General features: G+C 43.9%; 1 protein-coding gene across 5 annotated transcripts in view; it reads right to left on the bottom strand.

Moving 5' to 3' along the window:
• Positions 1–24,105, bottom strand: part of CREM (cAMP responsive element modulator) — a 249,487-nt gene that overhangs the window by 6,943 nt on the left and 218,439 nt on the right. For all 5 annotated transcript variants that reach the window (XM_063922130.1, XM_063922129.1, XM_063922132.1 and 2 more), the window contains one exon: positions 2,755–2,911. In XM_063922130.1, the coding sequence (XP_063778200.1) occupies positions 2,755–2,911 (157 nt within the window). The remainder of the gene's footprint in view (positions 1–2,754; positions 2,912–24,105) is intronic.

Here is a 24,105-nt window from a genome sequence, read left to right as displayed (position 1 = left end):
GCACCCACCCGAGCGGACTCCCGCACGGGAGCCCCAGCGTCATGCTGCAGATTTGGCAGAAGCAAGGGTTGATTTCTGCTCTTGCGTTCCTGGAGACGCTGTAGACTTTTTTCCTCTTCCCCTCCCTCTACCTGCAAAGAAAAGGGGAACCTTTACCCTTTTTGTATTTGTTGGGCCGAAAGGACTGCATCTGAGAGTGATGTGTCTTTTTTGCCAGCGCAAGAGCATAAGGCAAGAATTTTGACTTACCTGCGGTAGCCGCAGAGACTAAAGCATCCAGCCCATCTCCAAACAAGGCCTCACCTTTATACGGGAGAGCCTCCATATTTCTTTTGGAATCTGCGTCAGCATTCCATTGGCGAATCCACAATGCCCTCCGAGCTGAGACTGCCATGGTAGCGGCTTTTGAACCCAAGAGCCCAATATCTTTCATGGCTTCTAGCATGTATGCAGCAGCGTCTTTAATATGATCTAACGTTAGGAGTATCTCGTCTCTATCTATTGTGTCAATTTCAGATGACAAGTTGTCTGACCATTTTTCGATAGCACTACTCACCCACGCACAAGCAATGGTGGGCCTGAGCAGCGTACCATTGGCCACATAAATAGATTTTAACGTAGTCTCCAACTTGCGGTCTGCCGGCTCCTTTAGTGAAGCCGTCCCAGGTGCAGGGAGAATCACCTTTTTAGTTAAACATGACAGGGCACTGTCTAGAACGGGGGGTGACTCCCATCTTTTCCTGTCCTCTGCCGGGAAAGGATAAGCAACCTGAATCCTTTTGGGAATCTGAAATTTCTTTTCAGGGTTTGCCCAAACTCCTTCAAAGAGAGTATTTAGCTCGTGAGAAGGAGGGAAAGTTACATTAATTTTCTTTTCCTTATAAAAATAAGCCTTCTCTTGAGGTAAAGGAGGGGCTTCCGAAACTTTCAAGACCTTCTTTATAGCAACAATCATGTATTGAATGCTTTTTGCCAATTTAGGATCTATTCCCCTGAAATCACTAGTGTCGACACAGGAATCAGAGTCCGTGTCGGTATCAATTTGTACTATTTGTGCAAATGGTCTCTTATGTGACCCAGAGGGGTCTCCTGTGGATGAAAAGGCAGAACTATGAAAAATCACATCTTCCACTGATTTTCTTCAGTTTTCTGCATGAGACTCAGACTTATCCAATCTCTTACTGATATGAGTCACACTATCACGTAATTCTTTCACCCATTCAGGCTCGTGGTGTGCCGGCAGCGCCACCACATTACAACTCTGTGTCCCTAAAATGGCTCCCTCAGGGGAAGAGCTCCCTGCCTCAGACATGTCACACACGTGCACAACCACACCACAGACACTCCGGGACTTATAGGGGACAGACCCACAGTAAAATCTGTCAGACGGACATAAAGGATTTGCCAGCTCACAACCCAGCGCTAGTGATAAAACCCTGTATAACACAAAAATGCCCACAGACCTGTAGCGCTTTTATAATGATAATTTCACAATACAGCACCAATTTATACTGTGCCCCCCGTTTTGCACCCTGATACTTGTTCAGAAGTGGAGGAGGACCAGCTTCTTCTCTGCAGCTTGCTTGGAGAGAAAATGGCGCTGAGCAGTGTGCTGGCGGACTGAAGAGGAAGCCCCGCCCCCATAATGGCGCGTTTCCCCTCAGCAATTTCAATACTTATTTTTATACTGGCGGGGGTAGGACTGTGCCTCAGCAACTTATGTCCCCTTATTAGCCAGTTTTGATTAGGTTTCATGCTGCCCAGGGCGCCCCCCCCCCCCCCCTGCGCCCTGCTGTGCCTATGTTGAAGGGTAGCATGACGTGCAGCGTTCCCGCCCGCTGCGCGGTACCTTTTAGCCGTCACGATGACTGAAGATCCTCTTCTGTACACTCACATGTCTTCTGACTTCTGGCTCTGTAAGGGGGGTGACGGCGGGCTGTGAGAGTGAGCGCATAGCCGCAGCTAGTGTTCAGTACCCTTCAGGAGCTAATGGTGTCCTGTCAGCCAGAAGCAGAGCCATGAAACTATTCAGGAAGTTGGTTCCTACTTCTGCCCCCTAAGTCCCACGAAGCAGGGAGACTGTTGCCAGCAGTCCTCCCTGAAAATAAAAAACCTAACATAAAGTCTTTCAGAGAAGCTCAGTAGAGCTCCCCTGGAGGTCATCCAGTCTGCCTGGGCACATTTTCTAAACTGAGGTCTGGAGGAGGGGCATAGAGGGAGGAGCCAGTTCACACCCTTGAAAAGTCTTAAAGTGCCCATGGCTCATGCGGAACCGTCTATACCCCATGGTACTGAAGTGGACCCCAGCATCCTCTAGGACGTATGAGAAAATGCATTAACACTCATTTTTATGCATTGTTCATATATAAGGAAGCATTCAACTAAACAAGTAGGAAAATGTAATGTTCTAAAACTACATAATTGAAAGCAGTGCTTTTATTGAACGTAATAAACACTTTTTTTTTTAGTAATTGTTTTATTTTGAATGTGTTCTCGTGTATAAAATAACCCATGAATTTACACTTAAATGATACCTAAAATTACACTTAAATAAAAAATATACAAAAATGTTTAAAAGTTTTAAGAGCTAATCAAAGCTGAAGAAAAGCCAGGTAACAAAGCTGTGACTGTGAGAAGAATTGGCCGAATCTTGAATAATTGCTTGTTCTCCCACCCCTGCATTTGCTTAGGTTTAGCAGTGTTAGCAGTACTGACAGCATTTAAAGTAACAATTCACATAAACCAGTTTCCTACCTGTTTTTCATTAATCGCATCTCTCTCTTCCGCGTAGCTTCTTCTGCTAGCTGCTGAGGACTATGCAAGTTGGCTGGTGCAGATGCCACTACTACTCCTTGTGGCATAGCAGAGCTTGGAGTACGTATCTGGTAAGCTGGCATGTCTCCGGTGGCCGCTGCAACATAAAGCGTTTACATGTTACAAAGATGCTTCTGTTACACTGAACTTGTTACTGGCTGTTTCTAAATACAGTCATCAGATATAATGCACACCTCTGTACATTAAAGTCTCAATAAGATATAATATTTTATTTTATTTTGAATATACGCTAGCGGAGGAAAAATAAATAAATCATATTCTCAATAGTGTACTCCTGCACAAAAGTGTCATTCAGTACACAGAACATGCACCGCAAACAGATCTACCTATTTCAACTAATGTCACTAATTCTTCTTCAAAAACACACTCGTTGCCAGAATGTATTAGGGTGACCTGAGCCATCACCTCATTTAACAACAGGGCTGTACAATATGTACTACCATCACTAGTTCCACTAAATGAATAATAATTTATTTTGGTCACTAATTAAAGGAGCTCTGCTTTCCTAAGATCAGATGGAATATACTCAACACCACCACTGCAATAGTTAAACCTTCTGTAAAACAACATATATGTTACGTTATATCATTCTTTGGGACAGATTCAATTATGTGCAGTATTTACTGCACGGACAAAGCTCCACAAATTGTTTCTGCATGCCTGACTGATGATAATTGTTTCTCAGATCTGATAGTAGATATACATACTCACTATCAGACAGATCAATTATCTGACAGTGTATGGCCACAACAGTTAATTGTTCTGCCTGACGGGGAGTTTTTTTCTAACAATCTATGGACAGCATTACATATATGGGTTTGCATCATGAAACTCACATACATCGCGGCAATACGTGCAATACTCGCGGCGAGGCCGGGTGTAGTATGGTATGCCAGCGGCCAGGCAGCTTACCGGCACCAGAATCCCAACCGCCGGCATACCGACAGCTGGGCGAGCGCAAATGAGCCCCCTGCGGGCATGATGGTGCACTACGCACGCCACGCCATCTATTCTCCCTCCAGGGGACCCCCAAGAGGGAGAAAAGGTGTCAGTATGCCAGGTGTTGGGATTGCGGCGCCGGTATACTGTGTGCCGGGATCCCAACAACTGAAACCACCCGCGATGCCGCCCTACATTTCTACACAAAAAGTGACCTGGCAGAAGTTGTTGCTTTTTTTTTTTATTAATGGTGGGAAAATGATACAGCAAGTGTCTTCACAGTATTGTGGGCAATAATAGTGGAAAAAGGACATACATACAATCGAACTAGGAACTCTCTGACTAAAGAAATCAGGCTAGCAAAAAAGCGGTTCTTGGACAAGCTGACAAACGATCTCTCCACCAATGACCCCGTATCTGTATGGAAAGGAATGCATTTCATAACCAACTACAAGAAAACATCGAAGCCCACCACCATGCACCGAGACCTAGTAGACGAGCTGAACCACTTTTATTGCAGGTTCCCAAAAGAAGTCCCCTGTGACCCAAACAATCACCTCTACTATGCCCCGAACACAGACGGCCAACTCCAGGAACTGCAAGTCGCCCAAGAAGAGGTGGAGGCATTGTTCAAAAGGGCCAAACCCAGGAAAGCTCCGGGTCCTGACGGAGTGTCACCATGTGCCCTGAGAGCATGTGCGGGTCAGCTCGCCCCCATATTCACCAAGATTTTCAACAAATCGCTGCAGCTACAGAAAGTCCCTTCCTGCCTCAAAAGGTCTACTATCGTCCCGGTCCCCAAGAAACCCTATATCACGAACCTGAACGATTACAGGCCGATAGCACAGACGTCTGTGGTCATGAAAACGTTCGAGCATCTGGTTTTGAATCACCTGAAAATGGTGACTGGCCCTCAACTGGACCCCCTACAGTTCACCTATCTATCAAATTGGTGTGTCGAGGATGCAGTTAACCTGGGCCTGCACTACATTCTACAGCACATAGACATTCCCGGTACCTACACGAGGGGCCTGTTTGTCGATTTAAGCTCGGCCTTCAATACAATCATCCCCAGCATCCTCCACCCCAAATTACTTCACCTAGGGGTCCCAGAAGCTACCTGTTCCTGGATAGTAGACTTCGTGACAGATAGGACACAGGTGGTGAAAGCAGGGGAATTCACCTCTCAAGCACGGCCCATTAGTACAGGGGCCCCTCATGGCTGTGTCCTCTAACCACTGCTCTTCTCCATGTACACAAATGACTGCACCTCAGAGGCGCTATCAGTAAAGACCATCAAATTCGCAGATGACACCAGTCAGTCAGTCATGGGCCTCATCAAGGACGGGGATAATTCGGCCTATAGTCGGGAAGTAGACGGGTTGGCAACCTTGAGCTCAACCCCCTCAAAACTGTCAAGATGATAGTGGACTTCAGGAAGAAGTCAGCTAGTGCACCTCCGCTAACGATTGCTGATAGTGTTTTATCGCTAGTGGACTCCTTCAAGTTTCTAGGGACCACAATCTCCCGGGACCTTAAATAGGGGTCCAGCGCTGACGCCACTGTCGGGAAAGCGCAGCAGAGGTTGTTCTTCCTCAGGCAACTAAGGAAGTTCAACATCCCAAAGAAGCTTCTGCTCCTCTTCTACTCTGCGATTGTGGAGTCAGTACTGTGCTCCTCGATACTGGTATGGTACGGCTCCGCCAGCGCGAGGGACAGATGCAGGCTCCAAAAGGTGGTCAGAACCGCGGAGAAGATCATCGGGGCCGACCTTCCCTCAGTCCAGGACCTGTACCTGTCCAGAGCTAAAAAGCGGGCAATGAAAATACTAGGACCAGCTACACCCCGGCCACAACATGTTTAACTTGCTTCCTTCAGGCAGGCGTTACAGGGCTGTCCCCGCCAGGTCCACCAGAAGCCTCAAAAGTTTTTTTCCCCAAGCAGTCAGCCTGCTGAACTCCTGAACATTGGTCTGACTAGACGTACATGTAACTCACTTGTGTCCCTACGGTATTCCTATCTGTATGACTTTTCTTGCCCCCACCCCCACCACTTGCTTATCTGTTACCTACATGGCCGAAGACAAATTCCTAGTATACGCAAGTATACCTGGCCAATAAAGCGGATTCGGATTCTGAGTAAGTGTCTTTGGAGATTAATGGTGGAAAAATTATAAGCAGCATGTGTATTTACAGTATTTTGGGGTATAGACTAATGTCTTTAAAAGTGATTTTTCAGAGTATTTATACAAGTTTTCCATCCGCAAGTTCTAAAACCCTTCTCCCATCAATACAACACCTCAACGTTCCTGTCCCACATCATTTAACCCAGTATTGAATTTAACATTAAAACTCACATATCTTTATTGGCCAAGTTATTCTATTTAAAACCCTCCAGTGCATGATCAGTCTTACCTTAAAATATTTTCCCTACCTTTTCACCTCATCAGGTGTGCACCATAAAAGCCCCACACACAAAAAAAGATTAATTAGCTGGGAAAATCCAATGCAAGTTTGGAAAGGAACTGCAATTCGTTTGTGAAAACGACTTGCAGGACTTAACACACATAACTTAATCACCCCATAGGAGAACAGCAATCTTTCTAAAATTTACATATTGCAAAGTAATACTGCTACTATAAATGAGTAAGTGCACACAGGAGTTGACTACATGGTTTAATACTCCTAAAAACTTTAGACTTGAAAAAAATAACACTTTGGAGATCAGCTTTTTATAAGAAATGGGTGGCTATCCAAAAGGTGTGTTCAGCCACAAATGGAGAATAAACTGTGAAATAAGTAGATAAGTAGCACTAAACCACATAAATCGATCATACTTCCCAAAACTATCTATATAATATCCTATAAAATAAAAGGCTAACGCTGCTCCTCACCTCTATGGGGGGATTCACGTGTTTTGCGCAGCGTCAGCCACTAGATGCCTGACAGAGCAATTCAAGTGTTGCTCCGTTCGGGTGCGCACAGCGGTTATGTTGTTCTGTCATATAATATTTGTAACACAAATTACTGGAGATTTATGGGCCTAATTATCAAATATTACGGTAAGTATCACCCCAATGTATGAGACAAAGACAATAGAACAATGGGTGAGTGCGCTGTCAACGGCAGCCTGTATAGGGATGGTTAGTCCCTAAAAAGAGTGAATACAGGACGAGAGAGTATACTGGCGCCGGCTGAATTTCAAATAATGAACGGATGCAAATTTATCAATAAAAAATTATTCATACATTTATTAAAATTAGACTAAAAATGATTACAACAAATCTAATTGTCAAAAGGGTAATATAATAGATAAGGGATTGAGAGTCTCTCAAATTAAAATGTGACCACTTCTATCTCCACTTAGGCAATATGCACTTGTTTTCTGGCTAGGACTGAGTCCTCCAAAGTGTCCTCAGTAAATTTTGGATATGGATATTACCATGGTCTCAGGATGAAGTCCCCTTGGTTCTCAATTGCAGGTCGAGGTCCAATGGCAGCAGGGGAATGTCCAGAGATTCCAAATAGACAGCACTAGTGAGGATCCTATGGGAGTTTGTAAGTCCAAAAATTGCCAGATGATTGAGAATGGCAGGTGCGATGCCCGTGGTCAAGAGGGAAAGGGGGCTCAACGCGTTTCGCTGGTCTTGGTCACCGCCAGCTTCCTCAGGAGCATATGTCTTGGATAAACTAAGACAGACTTATATACCCTCATAATTATAGATGAACTGAGACACCTGGCATCAATAATCCCCAGGTGAACAAACACATCATAAAAGGAGTAATCATAATAAAACTTTAGTAACTCAGAAGGCAATCATACTGGAATATAAAGCTTACCATGATAGCAGCATTGAAAAACGAGCATAGGATATAGTAGAATCATATGGAGTTTGGAGAATAATCTTGGTTACTTCCTAGTCACGTGATCCGTCCCGACCACGTGAGTATATGTTACCCAATCAATATAGTATTGGGTGTCTCCTATCCGTAGTATAGGCCGGAAAAAGCCCATATTTGGTAATGATCCGGTCACGTGATTTTGTTTAGCCACGTGACCGGGCTAGGACAACGGCTCACATAGCGTGAGTAGCGTGGCCGGGACGTTGCGTTCCACTGATAGTACAGCTGCGTGTCATATGTTGTCAGGGTAACGAAACACAGGAAGTGGTGTTATTCTTAGCACCAAAGGACGGAGCAGATAGAAATAGCATTAGTAGGTTCTGTTATACAGCATCCCATCTTAGTGATACTATAAATATTATACGGCTCTCCGTAGGCATATTATTATAGAGGACCAGATTCTGTCATACTAAAACCTGAACCTGAACAAAAATATTAATACATAATTGCGAAAGGGGAAGGAGATGGGTATTGAAACAAAAATATATAATGATGAAGAAACAAATAATAACATAGTCAGAATGCTGTCAGAAATCTCTCACATTATAATAGTGATCTATACTAGATACAGATAGATACATGATGTTATGAATAAATAAATTAGAGTATAGGTCCTCAAGATATAGGTCCTCAAGATATCCCTTCATTCCGATAGTCCATTTCCATGGACTATCGGAATGAAGGGATATCTTGAGGACCTATATCTTGAGGACCTATACTCTAATTTATTTATTCATAACATCATGTATCTATCTGTATCTAGTATAGATCACTATTATAATGTGAGAGATTTCTGACAGCATTCTGACTATGTTATTATCTGTTTCTTCATCATTATATATTTTTGTTTCAATACCCATCTCCTTCCCCTTTCGCAATTATGTATTAATATTTTTGTTCAGGTTCAGGTTTTAGTATGACAGAATCTGGTCCTCTATAATAATATGCCTACGGACAGCCATATAATATTTATAGTATCACTAAGATGGGATTGCTGTATAACAGAACCTACTAATGCTATTTCTATCTGCTCCGTCCTTTGCTGCTAAGAATAACACCACTTCCTGTGTTTCGTTACCCTGACAACATATGACACGCAGCAGTACTATCAGTGGAACGCAACGTCCCGGCCACGCTACTTACGCTTTGTGAGCCGTTGTCCTAGCCCGGTCACGTGGCTAAACAAAATCACGTGACCGGATCATTACCAAATATGGGCTTTTTCTGGCCTATACTACGGATAGGAGACACCCAATACTATATTGATTGGGTAACATATACTCACGTGGTCGGGACGGATCACGTGACTAGGAAGTAACCAAGATTATTCTCCAAACTCCATATGATTCTACTATATCCTATGCTCATTTTTCAATGCTGCTATCATAGTAAGCTTTATATTCCAGTATGATTGCCTTCTGAGTTACTAAAGTTTTATTATGATTACTCCTTTTATGATGTGTTTGTTCACCTGGGGATTATTGATGCCAGGTGTCTCAGTTCATCTATAATTATGAGGGTATATAAGTCTGTCTTAGTTTATCCAAGACATATGCTCCTGAGGAAGCTGGCGGTGACCAAGACCAGTGAAACGCGTTGAGCCCCCTTTCCCTCTTGACCACGGGCATCGCACCTGCCATTCTCAATCATCTGCCAATTTTTGGACTTACAAACTCCCATAGGATCCTCACTAGTGCTGTCTATTTGGAATCTCTGGACATTCCCCTGCTGCCATTGGACCTCGACCTGCAATTGAGAACCAAGGGGACTTCTTCCTGAGACCATGGTAATATCCATATCCAAAATTTACTGAGGACACTTTGGAGGACTCAGTCCTAGCCAGAAAACAAGTGCATATTGCCTAAGTGGAGATAGAAGTGGTCACATTTTAATTTGAGAGACTCTCAATCCCTTATCTATTATATTACCCTTTTGACAATTAGATTTGTTGTAATCATTTTTAGTCTAATTTTAATAAATGTATGAATAATTTTTTATTGATAAATTTGCATCCGTTCATTATTTGAAATTCAGCCGGCGCCAGTATACTCTCTCGTCCTGTAATCACCCCAATGTAGCATGGAGGGACCACAGCAAATATCTTCATATCTGCCGTGATCCCTCCATTTCTGACAGCAGCTGCAGTCCCATTAGGTTTCTATGGCGACACCAAAGCTGTAAAACAATCCTGAGTTTGTCCCTGGCAGCAAATACGTTAGCTGCTGCAACCTATAGGCACATTTCACATATAATGCTAGTCAATGGCTTACAGATATCAATTGACAGCGCATGAGCAGTAGCGCTCAGCAGGCCCGACTAGAACACACTGCAAGCACAAACACCTTTTGAAGCCCCTGTCCATGCGGGTGAGTTTTGATACATTTGGGCAGTATATAAATTCTAATTGCAAATATGCCCCTTAGAAATACTGTGACCAATTTACTAGACAGCTCTGCTAGACAAATCTTCTCTTTTTATAACTGATGATGTCACAAGTTCCTGACAGCCACTAATAAAGTGCAGCTTTCAAAACACTCACTCACCCAAAACAGTAAATATGTGAGAATGAAAAGAAAATGCTGAATGCACAAGAGCCCATGATCTGGCTGAATAAAGCATGTTATTGTAAAAGTGTTATATTACTGTACTGTATGTAGCAATATGGTGGGATAGGAGTAAAAATTAGACTTTGTAAAATTATTCTGATGGCCTTACTTTATGTAACCAAAGGGGTGGATTTACTTAGAGGTGTTGCCCATAGCAACTAATCTGATCCCATCATTTTCTAGGATGAAATAGAGAAATGGTAACCACCACTGTCCATTTTTAAAAGTTTAAGGGTATGTACACACGGTGAGATATTTTCTTTCGAATTTGACTATATAGTCAAAATCGCAAGAAAAGTTAGTGCAGATCGCAAGGTGAAAGTCACCTTGCGATCCCGATTCGATCCCGATGCTCGGTCCCGCCAGGTCGGCATCGCAAGAAAAGATAGACTGTGCATGCAAGTCAATCCTTGCTAGATCGGTGTACTATCTAGTTCATCTCACATGTCAATGGCATCTCACATAAGCCAAAATCGTAAGCACACATCGTCCATATCTCAAGAAAAGTTAGTAAAAATCGGTGGTGCTGGGCTCCGGGGAGTTCAAGGGAAATCGCAAGTGAAAATCGGGCATAGCAAGGATCTCACCGTGTGTATGCACCCTAAGTATTTACATTTTTATTGAAAGTAATGCTATTATAGAGAGATAAACAGAACAAACTTGAGACACATGGAAGTAAAGCCCCACTGATGGCTGGAGCGAGAACAGCTTTCAATTTGCACTGAAGTGTAGGCAAATATTTGAATTTAGGTTTAAAATTTATATTTAGCAGGAGAAAAGAAAACCCCCAGTCACTTATTTGGTCAGAGTTATTGTTATGATTTGTGAATGCCAGGCGTTATGTTTGGAGGAAACCATGCACCATCCCTACAGTGAAGTATGGTGGTGGCAGCATCATGCTGTGGGGTTATTTTTCAGCGGCAGGAATCAGGATAGAGGGAAAGATGAATGCAGCAATGTACAGAGACATCCTGGAAGAAAACCTGCTCCAGAGGGCTCTTGACCTCAGACTGGGGCGACGGTTCATCTTTCAGCAGGACGACCCTAAGCACACAGCCAAGATAGCAAAGGAGTGGCTTCAGCACAACTCAGTGAATGTTCTTGAGTGGCCCAGCCAGAGCCCAGACGCTTCCCATCCAACCTGATGGAGCTTGAGAGGTGTTGCAAAGAGGAATGGGCGAAACTGCCCCAATATAGGTGTGCCAAGCTTGTGGCATCATATTCAAAAAGACTTGAGGCTGTAATTGCTGCCAAAGGTGCATCAACAAAGTATTGAGCAAAGGCTCTGAATACTTATGTTCATGTGATTTCTTAGTTTTTTTTCTATTTTCAATAAATTTGCAAAAAATCTCAAAAACACTTTTTTCACATTGTCATTATGGGGTATTGTGTGTAGAATTTTGAGGGAAAATATTAATTTATTCCATTTTGGAATAAGTCTGTAATATAACAAAATGTGGAAAAATGTGTAGCGCTGTGAATAATTTCAGGATGCACTGTATATAATATTTAAAAGTGCAATGTGCAAACAAGCACTCTCTCTCTCTCTATATATATATATATATATATATATATATATCTCGATTTGTAATGTCCGCACTCACAGCAGTTAATAGTCACCATCGGGGTGCTCCTCAAGAAAGCCCAAATACGGACATCCACATATACCAAATGTATATCCAGACCATAGATCCAGAATAGAGGGCACTCACCAGTCCAGCTTCAATAAAAAAGTTTTATTGGTACATCAGAATCAACTCATAGTGTCGACGTTTCGGCTTAAAAAAGCCTTTTTCAAGACAGCCCAGGAGACATCTGCTCAGCATGCCAGGAATAAGCATACTGACAACCTCTCACGGGCTCCCCTATATACTGCACACAATCAATTATCTTAATTACCGGAAATGCATCACATTAACCCACCCTGGGCTCTCCGTGTTACTTCACTATATAATCATAATATTTAGAGTGCATATCGTGTCACAGTGCCATAGAGTATATTAGCCTTATATATACATATCAGACAATCATCAACATATAAACTGATTAAGGTACTAACCGAGGTTTTAAATTGACGTCCATACCGGAAGTGATCGTATTTGCGTTCCACCGGCTTCAATGGACGTTTCTCCACAAGCATTAACAACTATACCTGAAGTGCGTCACGTCACATCCGTCGCACAATAACATGTAACCGGAAATGCGACCCTTGCATCTCACAGCGGAGTATTTGCGTTCCACCTATTATCTACTAAAGGGGTTTCACATTTCTTAAAGCACCTCCAGTATAGAATACCCATCGTCAGGAATATGCACTATTACTCCACCCGCATTAGCAACCATACATGAAGTATATCACGTCACATCCGTGGCACAATAACATATAACCGGAAGTGTGACCCTTGCATCTCACAGCGGAGAATTTGCGTTCCATCTATTATTTACTAGAGGGGCTTCACATTTCATAAAGTACCTCCAGTATAGAATACCCTTCGTCAGAAACATGCACTGTTAACACAGAGTGTGTCTAACATTATATAGAGGAGCCCATAAGCCATCACCACACCACATTAAAATACACATCACCCTCCCATATTGGACCGCCAGCCATACCACATCAGACCCAAAGTGTCAGAGGTGAATGTCAGCGAATCCATATGGGACATATATTAAAAAGTTCATAAACAATTTAAAATGGTTAACTCGTAAATGGTATAGGAACATTTTTTCATTGTACTTCTCACTAAAGATCAATCAGGATCAAAGCTGTTTTGTTGTACTCAACTTTCAATGTATAAAGAATTTAAGTGGGTTATTCTCATTTAGCCCACGTGGTACAACGGTATCCAGTGTATAAATCCAACGTGCTTCAAGTTTCTTCAATGCGAGTGCTCGATCGCCACCTCGCACCAATTCCGGGACCTGGTCAATGACCATACACCGTAAAGATGAGACCTGATGATTATATTGGAGGAAATGTTTAGCTACTGGTTTGTCAGTTTCTTTTGTATCAATCGCTGTCCTGATCGAATATCTGTGGTTTGCCATTCTGTCCCTGAATGACCTGCTTGTCATTCCAATATAATATAGGCCACAAGGGCAAATAACCACATAAATGACAAAGGCACTCGTGCAAGTGAGATTGTAGCGGATCTTGATTTTAGTTCCATTATGTGGGTGTCGGATCTCTCTTCCACTTATCATCGAGTTACAGGTGGTGCAACCTTTACATTTGAAGCAACCTGTTCTACCCGATCTCAACCAGTGTGAAGAGGTCTTAGTTGGCTGCATCATTGGTCGCATTAACAACTGGCGCAAATTCGGACCCCTTCGATAGGCTCTCATTGGGGGGCTGCTACCCTTGAGATTCAATTGTGGGTCTGATGTTAACATAGGCCAGTGTTGCTCATAGATGTCACCTGTGATATGTGAAGTGTGGTCATATGTGCTCACATGTACCATTCGATCACTTTTCACAGCCCGCTCCGCTTTGCTCAATGGGTTTCTGAAGCGATGATATGCCTTTTTGATACATCTGTTTAGAGTTGTTGGTGAGTACCCTCTTTGCAGAAATCTAGTTTTCATCTCGTCTATCTGCAGTACAGCAAGTTCATAGGATGAATTTATGAGAACTGAGATATCGGTAGGCTTTCTTTTAACTTAGGGGGATGTTGACTGGTAGCTAATAAGGTGGTGTTCCGATCAGTCACCTTCTGAAAAAGCGTAGTACCAAGTCCAGCTCCCTCTTTCCACACTGTTACATCCAAAAATGTAACCGTAGTCTGATCTATGTTATAAGTAAATCTGATAGATACCCTTAATGGATTGGCGGGACCTATCATATTGATCAATTCGTCCCTTGTGCCAGACCAGAGTAAAAAAATATCATCAATAAACCTCATATATCTAATCAATTTAGGTGCAAACTGAGATATTATATATTTACTTTCATATACTGCCATATACAAATTGGCATATGCCGGTGCTAGATTAGAGCCCATAGCTGTACCTTTAATTTGGGCATAATAATCACTTCCATACATGAAATAATTATGTTTTAATACCAGTGTAGTCAAATCAGTTAGGAATCTTATCGGTGGTTTCTTGTGTTGGACCTCAGTTAAATGCTGTTCAATTGCCTCAATCCCATCTGAGTGCGAGATTACAGTATATAACGACTGTACATCCAATGTTGCCAACCACACCTCTGTATCAGGTAACACAATATCTTTGATTTTAAGCAAAAAATCCGATGCGTCTCTCACATAACTACTGGTTTTGCTTACTAGTGGTTGCAAAAATTGGTCAATATAAATAGCAAGTGGTTGAAGGAGTGACCCTTTAGCCGAAACGATTGGACGACCCGGCGGGTCCTCCAACCGTTTATGGACTTTCGGTAGGGTATACAATATTGGTGTAACAGGATGTTGAACCTTCAAAAATGAAACTGTGTCATCATCAATCCAACCTGCCCCAAATCCCAAGTCGATGGTCTCATCTATGATTTTCTTATACATATTAGTAGGGTTGCCCTTTAACTTCACATACGTATGTTCATCACGGAGTTGGCGTCTGACCTCACTATCATACTGGCACCAGTCCTGAATCACCACCGCCCCGCCTTTATCAGCGGGACGTATGGTGATGTTCTTATTAGCCCTTAGGGATCTTAGTGCCGACCTTTGTTCAGTGGATAAGTTAAAGTATTTAGGTGACGTTTTAACCCTATTCACCTTCTCGGTTTCTACCATCCGTGTGAACGTTTTAATGCTAGCATTATGTGATATAGGGTCATAATAACTAGGTTGTTTACATTTATTGGACTCATTAGATGTGCTCTTATTACCAAATTGTTCCCTTAGTCTCAATTTACGACCAAAACGATAATTATCAATCATCCAATTAAATGGATCGTGTGTAGTTGTTGGAACAAAAGAGAGACCAAGTTCTAATACTGACATTTCCGCATCATTTAGGGCATAATAATAGTAGATAATAGGTGGAACGCAAATACTCCGCTGTGAGATGCAAGGGTCGCATTTCCGGTTACATGTTATTGTGCGACGGATGTGACGTGACGCACTTCAGGTATAGTTGTTAATGCTTGTGGAGAAACGTCCATTGAAGCCGGTGGAACGCAAATACGATCACTTCCGGTATGGACGTCAATTTAAAACCTCGGTTAGTACCTTAATCAGTTTATATGTTGATGATTGTCTGATATGTATATATAAGGCTAATATACTCTATGGCACTGTGACACGATATGCACTCTAAATATTATGATTATATAGTGAAGTAACACGGAGAGCCCAGGGTGGGTTAATGTGATGCATTTCCGGTAATTAAGATAATTAATTGATTGTGTGCAGTATATAGGGGAGCCCGTGAGAGGTTGTCAGCATGCTTATTCCTGGCATGCTGAGCAGATGTCTCCTGGGCTGTCTTGAAAAAGGCTTTTTTAAGCCGAAACGTCGACACTATGGGGTCGATTCTATTCGGCAACTAATGAATAGCGCCGGGAATTAGCTCCCGACGCTATTCAATTCAGCAACTAGTTACGTCGGCGATGGCCCGTTCTCGCCGACAAAACAGGTTGAATTGTCGGGAGAACGGGCATTCTCCGACTTAACTCCCCGGCGCGAGGCTGATTCCCGACAGAATCAGCCTCGCGCCGGCCGCGAGGCAGCACTTTTGTCGGGTTTCTCTTCTCATCCCCCGGGGATGAGAGAAGAATTCCCGACAATTGCAGGTAATTAGTTGCTGAATTGAATAGCGTCGGGAGCTAATTCCCGGCGCTATTCATTAGTTGCCGAATAGAATCGACCCCTATGAGTTGATTCTGATGTACCAATAAAACTTTTTTATTGAAGCTGGACTGGTGAGTGCCCTCTATTCTGGATCTATGGTCTGGATATACATATATATATATATATATATATATATATATATATATATATATATATATATACATATATATATATATACATACAAAACGAGTTCCTGCACTCTCACAATAATGTAGTCAACTGCTGGGGTGCCCATCAAAGTCCAGTCACAAAAGAGACTGGGCCCATAGTACAATACAGGAAATCCCACCTGTGTGGGAAAAGATAGCACTCTCCAGACTAAGTATTCAATAAAGCCAAAAGTAAATTTAATGCAAAAGGTAGTCTCACAGTTCATATGAGGTCTCAAACGATCTCCAGCAGTGTCCAACGTTTCGGTCCCTGGCGGGGCCTTTTTCAAGGAACAAACAGAGTCAACAGTGACAGCAGTGCAACATCAATTCAGCCTTGCAGGAAAACTGGAGACCTATATATATATATATATATATATATATATAGCAAAACGTGAAGCCGGCACTCCCCTCTGTACCAAAGCAGGTAACTTGCATCCGGTGCCTTCCAGGTGTATTAGGCCATAAACGGTCGATCACCAAACATACCAAGCAGAGGCGGCACTCAGGACGACTTGTAAAAATCATACGGACCCCAGCATCAAGATCAACGTTTCAATCTTATTCACAGATTTTCGTCCTGACGAAAATCTGTGAATAAGATTGAAACGTTGATCTTGATGCTAGGGTCCGTATGATTTTTACAAGTCGTCCTGAGTGCCGCCTCTGCTTGGTGTATATATATATATGTATGTATATATATATATATATATATATATATATATATATATATATATATATATATATGTATGTATGTATATGTATATATATGTATGTATATGTATATATATATATATATATATATATATATATATATATATATATATATATATATATATATATATATATATATGTATATGTATATGTATATATATATTAGAAAATCGACAGGGGTCCGGCACAGCCACTTAAATAATTACCACACTGGGTGCCTTCATAAAGAGATAGTCAGCAGGTGCGGCACTCCAATGATTTGAAGACACGTTATACAGGAATTACGTTTCATTGCCCTTTATTTTGTGGCATTTGTGCCACAAAATAAAGGGCATTGAAATGTTGTAGTTCCTGTATAACGTGTCTTCAAATCATTGGAGTGCCGCACCTGCCGTTCTTGCTATATATATATATTACCTTTTAGTCCATACATTAAAAACTTAGTGCATTATCTCCTTAACCTTAAAGAGGTTATCACATTAACCTTAAAGAGATAATGCACTAAGTTTTCAATGTATGGACTAAAAGGTAATATATATATATAGCAAGAACGGCAGGTGCGGCACTCCAATGATTTGAAGACACGTTATACAGGAACTACAACGTTTCAATGCCCTTTATTTTGTGGCACAAATGCCACAAAATAAAGGGCAATGAAACGTTGTAATTCCTGTATAACGTGTCTTCAAATCATTGGAGTGCCGCACCTGCTGACTATCTCTTTATGAAGGCACCCAGTGTGGTAATTATTTAAGTGGCTGTGCCGGACCCCTGCCGATTTTCTAATATATATAATAAGAATTTACTTACCGATAATTCTATTTCTCGTAGTCCGTAGTGGATGCTGGGAACTCCGTAAGGACCATGGGGAATAGCGGCTCCGCAGGAGACAGGGCACATCTAAAGAAAGCTTTAGGATCACCTGGTGTGCACTGGCTCCTCCCCCTATGACCCTCCTCCAAGCCTCAGTTAGGATACTGTGCCCGGACGAGCGTACACAATAAGGAAGGATTTTGAATCCCGAGCAAGACTCATACCAGCCACACCAATCACACTGTACAACTTGTGATCTGAACCCAGTTAACAGCATGATAATAGAGAAGCCTCTCGAAAAGATGGCTCACTACAACAATAACCCGAATTTTTTGGTAACAATAATTATGTACCAGTATTGCAGACAATCCGCACTTGGGATGGGCGCCCAGCATCCACTACGGACTACGAGAAATAGAATTATCGGTAAGTAAATTCTTATTTTCTCTGACGTCCTAGTGGATGCTGGGAACTCCGTAAGGACCATGGGGATTATACCAAAGCTCCCAAACGGGCGGGAGAGTGCGGATGACTCTGCAGCCCCCAATGAGAGAACTCCCGGTCCTCCTCAGCCAGGGTATCAAATTTGTAGAATTTTACAAACGTATTTGCTCCTGACCAAGTAACTGCTCGGCAAAGTTGTAAAGCCGAGACCCCTCGGGCAGCTGCCCAAGATGAGCCCACCTTCCTTGTGGAGTGGGCATTTACAGATTTTTGGCTGTGGCAGGCCTGCCACAGAATGTGCAAGCTGAATTGTACTACAAATCCAACGAGCAATAGTCTGCTTAGAAGCAGGAGCACCCAGCTAGTTGGGTGCATAGAGGATAAACAGCGAGTCAGATTTCCTGACTCCAGCCGTCCTGGAAACATATATTTTCCGGGTCCTGACAACGTCTAGCAACTTGGAGTCCTCCAAGTCCCTAGTAGCCGCAGGCACCACAATAGGTTTGGTTCAGGTGAACGCTGAAACCACCTTAGGGAGAAACTGAGGACGAGTCCTCAATTCCGCCCTGTCCGAATGGAAAATCAGATAAGGGCTTTTACAGGATAAAGCCACCAATTCTGACACGCGCCTGGCCCAGGCCAGAGCCAACAGCATGACCACTTTTTCTGTGAGATATTTTAACTCCACAGATTTAAGTGTGTCAAACCAATGTGACTTTTGGAACCCAAAAACCACCTGGAGATCCCAAAAGTGCCACTAAAGGCACAAAAGGAGGCTGTATATGCAGTACCCCTTTAACAAATGTCTGAACTTCAGGGACTGAAGCTAGTTCTATTTTGGAAGAAAATTGACAGAGCCGAAATTTGAACCTTAATGGACCCCAATTTCAGGCCCATAGATACTCCTGTTTGCAGGAAATGCAGGAATCGACCCAGTTGAATTTCCTCCGTCGAGCCTTACTGGCCTCGCACCACGCAACATATTTTCGCCAAATGCGGTGATAATGTTTTGCGGTTACATCCTTCCTGGCTTTGATCAGGATAGGGATGACTTCATCCGGAATGCCTTTTTCCTTCAGGATCCGGCGTTCAACCGCCATGCCGTCAACGCAGCCGCGGTAAGTCTTGGAACAGACAAGGTCCTTGCTGGAGCAGGTCCCTTCTTAGAGGTAGAGGCTACGGATCCTCCGTGAGCATCTCTTGAAGTTCCGGTTACCAATTCCTTCTTGGCCAATCCGGAGCCACTAATATAGTGCTTACTCCTCTCCATCTTATCAATCTCAGTACCTTGGGTATGAGAGGCAGAGGAGGGAACCCATACACTGATTGGTACACCCACGGTGTTACCAGAGCATCTACAGCTATTGCCTGAGGGTCCCTTGACGTGGCGCAATACCTGTCGAGTTTTTCCCAACAGTTTATAATCATGTGGAAGACTTCTGGGTGAAGTCCTTACTCTCCCGGGTGGAGGTCGTGCTGAGGAAAACTGCTTCCCAGTTGTCCACTCCCGGAATGAAAACTGCTGACAGTGCTATCACATGGTTTTTCGCCCCGCGAAGAATCCTTGCAGCTTCTGCCATTGCCCTCCTGCTTCTTGTGGCACCCTGTCTGTTTACGTGGGTGACTGCCGTAATGTTGTCCGACTGGATCAACACCGGCTGACCTTGAAGCAGAGGTCTTGCTAAGCTTAGAGCATTGTAAATGGCCCTTAGCTTCAGGACATTTATGTGAAGTGATGTCTCCAGGCTTGACCATAAGCCCTGGATATTCCTTCCCTGTGTGACTGCTCCCCAGCCTCGCAGGCTGGCATCCGTGGCCACCAGGACCCAGTCCCGCATGCCGAATCTGCGGCCCTCTAGAAGATGAGCACTCTGCAACCACCACAGGAGGGATACCCTTGTCCCTGGTGACAGGGTTATCCGCTGAAGCATCTGAAGATGCGACCCGGACCATTTGTCCAGTAGGTTCCACTGGAAAGTCTTGCGTGGAATCTGCCGAATGGGATTGCTTCATAGGAAGCCACCATTTTTACCCAGAACCCTTGTGCATTGATGCACTGAGACTTGGTTCGGTTTTAGGAGGTTCCTGACTAGCTCGGATAACTCCCTGGCTTTCTCCTCCGGGAGAAACACCTTCTTTCTGGACTGTGTCCAGGATCATCCCTAGGAACAGAAGACAAGTCGTCGGAACCAGCTGCGATTTTGGAATATTGAGAATCCAATCGTGCTGCCGCAACACTACCTGAGGTAGTGCTACACCGATCTCCAACTGTTCCCTGGATCTCACCCTTATCAGGGAATCGTCCAAGTAAAGGATAACTAAAATTCCCTTCCTTCGAAGGAATATCATCATTACGGTCATTACTTCAGTAAAGACCCGGGGTGCCGTGGACCATCCCTACGGCAGCGTCTGAACTGATAGTGACAGTTCTGTACCATAACCTGAGATACCCTTGGTGAGAAGGGTAAATTTTGACATGAAGGTAAGCATCCTTGATGTCCCGAGACATCATGTAGTCCCCTTCTTCCAGGTTTGTAATCACTGCTCTGAGTGACTCAATTTTGAATTTGAACCTCTGTATGTAAGTGTTCAAAGATTTTAGATTTTAGATTTTAAAATCGGTCTCACCGAGCCGTCTGGCTTCGGTACCACAATAGTGTGGAATAATACCCCGTTCCCTGTTGCAGGAGGGGTACCTTAATTATCACCTGCTGGGAATACAGCTTGTGAATGGCTTCCAAAACTGCCTCCCTGTCAGCGGGAGACGTCGGTAAAACAGACTTTTGGAAACGGCGAGGGGAATACGTCTCGAATTCCAATTTGTACCCCTGAAATATTACCTGAAGGATCCAGGGGTCTACTTGCGAGTGAGCCCACTGCGCACTGAAATTCATTGAGAACGGGCCCCCACCGTGCCTGAACTTGTAAAGCCCTAGCGTCATACTGAGAGCTTGGCAGAGGCGGAAAAGGGTTTCTGTTCCTGGGAACTGGCTGATCTCTGCAGCCATTTTCCTCTCCCTCTGTCACGAGCAGAAAAGAGGAACCCTTTTGTCCGCTTGCCAACCAGGACTGCGCCTGATAATACGGCGTCTTATTTTGAGAGGCGACCTGGGGTACATCCCCTTTTTTGTTAAGGCAATACTTCCAAATGCCGTTTGGAATCCGCATCACCTGACCACTTTACTGGTATAATTGGACAACGCACTTATACTTGATGCCAGTCGGCAAATATTCCGCTGTGCATCATGCATATATAGAAATGCATCTTTTAATTGCTCTATAGGCAATAATATACTGTCCTTATCTAGGATATCAAATTTCCAGTCAGGGAATCCGACCACGCCAACCCAGCACTGCACATCCAGGCTGAGGCGATTGCTGGTCGCAGTATAACACCAGTATGTGTGTAAATACATTTTAGGATACCCTCCTGCTTTCTATCAGCAGGATCCCTAAGGGCGGCCATCTCCAGAGAGGGTAGAGCCCTTGTTCTTACAAGCGTGTGAGCGCCTTATCCCCCCTAGGGGGTGTTTCCCAACGCACCCTAACCTCTGGCGGGAAAAGGTATACTGCCAATAACTTTTTAGAAATTATCAATTGTTATCGGGGGGAAACCCACGCATCATCACACACCTCATTTTTCTCAGATTCAGGAAAACTACAGGAAGTTTTTCCTCACCAAACATAATACCCCTTTTTTTTGGTGGTATTTATATTATCAGAAGAGTGTAAACTTTTTCCATTGCCTCAATCATGCAATGTGTGGCCCTATTGGAAATCACGGTTGTCTCTTCACCGTCGACACAGGAGTCAGTATCCGTGTCGGCGTCTGTATCTGAGGTAACGGGCGCTTTAGAGCCCCTGTATGAGACGTCTGGACATGCACAAGCTGAGTAGCCGGCTGTCTCATGTCAACCACTGTCTTTTATACAAAGCTGACACTGTCACGCAATTTCAACAGTACATCCACTCAGGTGTCGACCCCCCAGGGGGTGACAACACTATTACAGACACTCTACTCCGTCTCCTCATCATTTTTCTCCTCATACATGTCGACACAAACGTACCGACACACAGCACACACACAGGGAATGCTCTGATAGAGGACAGGACCCCACTAGCCCTTTGGGGAGACAGAGGGAGAGTTTGCCAGCACACACCAGAGCGCTATATATATACAGGGATAACCTTATATAAGTGTTTTTCCCTTTATAGCTGCTGTATTGTTTATACTGCGCCTAATTTGTGCCCCCCTCTCTTTTTTAACCCCTTTCTGTAGTGTAGTGACTGCAGGGGAGAGCCAGGGAGCTTCCCTCCAACTGAGCTGTGAGGGAAAATGGCGCCAGTGTGCTGAGGAGATAGGCTCCGCCCCTTTCTCGGCGTCCTTATCATCCGTTTTCTTGTATGTTTTGGCAGGGGTTAAATGCATCCATATAGCCCAGGAGTTATATGTGATGCATTTATTTTAGCCATAAAAGGTTTTCTATCGATTTATTGCGTCTCAGGGCGCTGCCCCCCCAGCGCCCTGCACCCTCAGTGACCGGAGTGTGAAGTGTGCTGAGAGCAATGGCGCACAGCTGCGGTGCTGTGCGCCTACCTTTATCTGAAGACAGGAAAGTCTTCTGCCGCCGATTTTTCCGGACCTCTTCGCTCTTCTGGCTCTGTAAGGGGGCCGGCGGCGCGGCTCCGGTGACCCATCCAGGCTGAACCTGTGATCGTCCCTCTGGAGCTAATGTCCAGTAGCCTAAGAAGCCCAATCCACTCTGCACGCAGGTGAGTTCGCTTCTTCTCCCCTTAGTCCCTCGATGCAGTGAGCCTGTTGCCAGCAGGTCTCACTGAAAATAATAAACCTAAACTAAAACTTTCACAAAGAGCTCAGGAGAGCCCCTAGTGTGCACCCTTCTCGTCGGGCACAGAAAATCTAACTGAGGCTTGGAGGAGGGTCATAGGGGGAGAAGCCAGTGCACACCAGGTGATCCTAAAGCTTTCTTTAGATGTGCCCTGTCTCCTGCGGAGCCGCTATTCCCCATGGTCCTTACGGAGTTCCCAGCATCCACTAGGACGTCAGAGAAATATATATATATATATATATATATATATATATATAGTGCTTGTTTGCACATTGCACTTTTAAATATTGTATATGTTGTATTTGTTTAGCGCTGGATCGTGACCGCCGCGACCGGGCTGCCTGTGAGGTCCCAGGTTGCCATGACCACAACAGAAGCTACATTATGCACTGTTTGTTGGATGTTACCAGGGATACATCGGTAATCAACGGCGCGACGCTGGATCACGTGACATGTGCCTTTACATCACGAAGCTCACTGGAGCCAGGGTGGAAGTGATCGCTTCTCCCGGTCTCCACTGTACTTCCCGCTGGTGGGTCTTCTTCACTATAAAGGTAACATTTAATGCACTTTATCTCACTTTCGGTTTGTTCACTTTGACAAAGGAGTGCTAACGCCCCGAAACGTTGGATTCCGTTTGATGTGATGTGATGAATTAAAGCACAGTTTGTTTGTTTTTAGAATTCCTGTGTTAGTCTCCGAGTGCCACTGCCTGGGGATCCGGACTGAAAGTCGACAGTAACTAGGTCGACAATGTCTAGGTCGACAGTAACTAGGTCGACAGGGTGTCTAGGTCGACAGGTCAAAAGGTCAACATGAGTTTTTCACAATTTTTTTCTTTTTTTGAACCTTTTCATACTTAACGATCCACGTGGACTACGATTGGAACGGTAATCTGTGCCGAGCGAAGCGGTAGCGGAGCAAAGGCACCATGCCCGAAGCATGGCGAGCGGAGCGAGCCATGCGAGGGGACGCGGTGCACTAATTGGGGTTCCCGGTCACTCTACCAAGAAAACGACACCAAAATAACATTAAAAACTCAT

Source organism: Pseudophryne corroboree, chromosome 5, assembly GCF_028390025.1.
Source record: "Pseudophryne corroboree isolate aPseCor3 chromosome 5, aPseCor3.hap2, whole genome shotgun sequence".
Taxonomy (NCBI): Eukaryota; Metazoa; Chordata; class Amphibia; order Anura; family Myobatrachidae; genus Pseudophryne; species Pseudophryne corroboree.
This window is presented reverse-complemented; position numbering and strand designations above follow the sequence as displayed.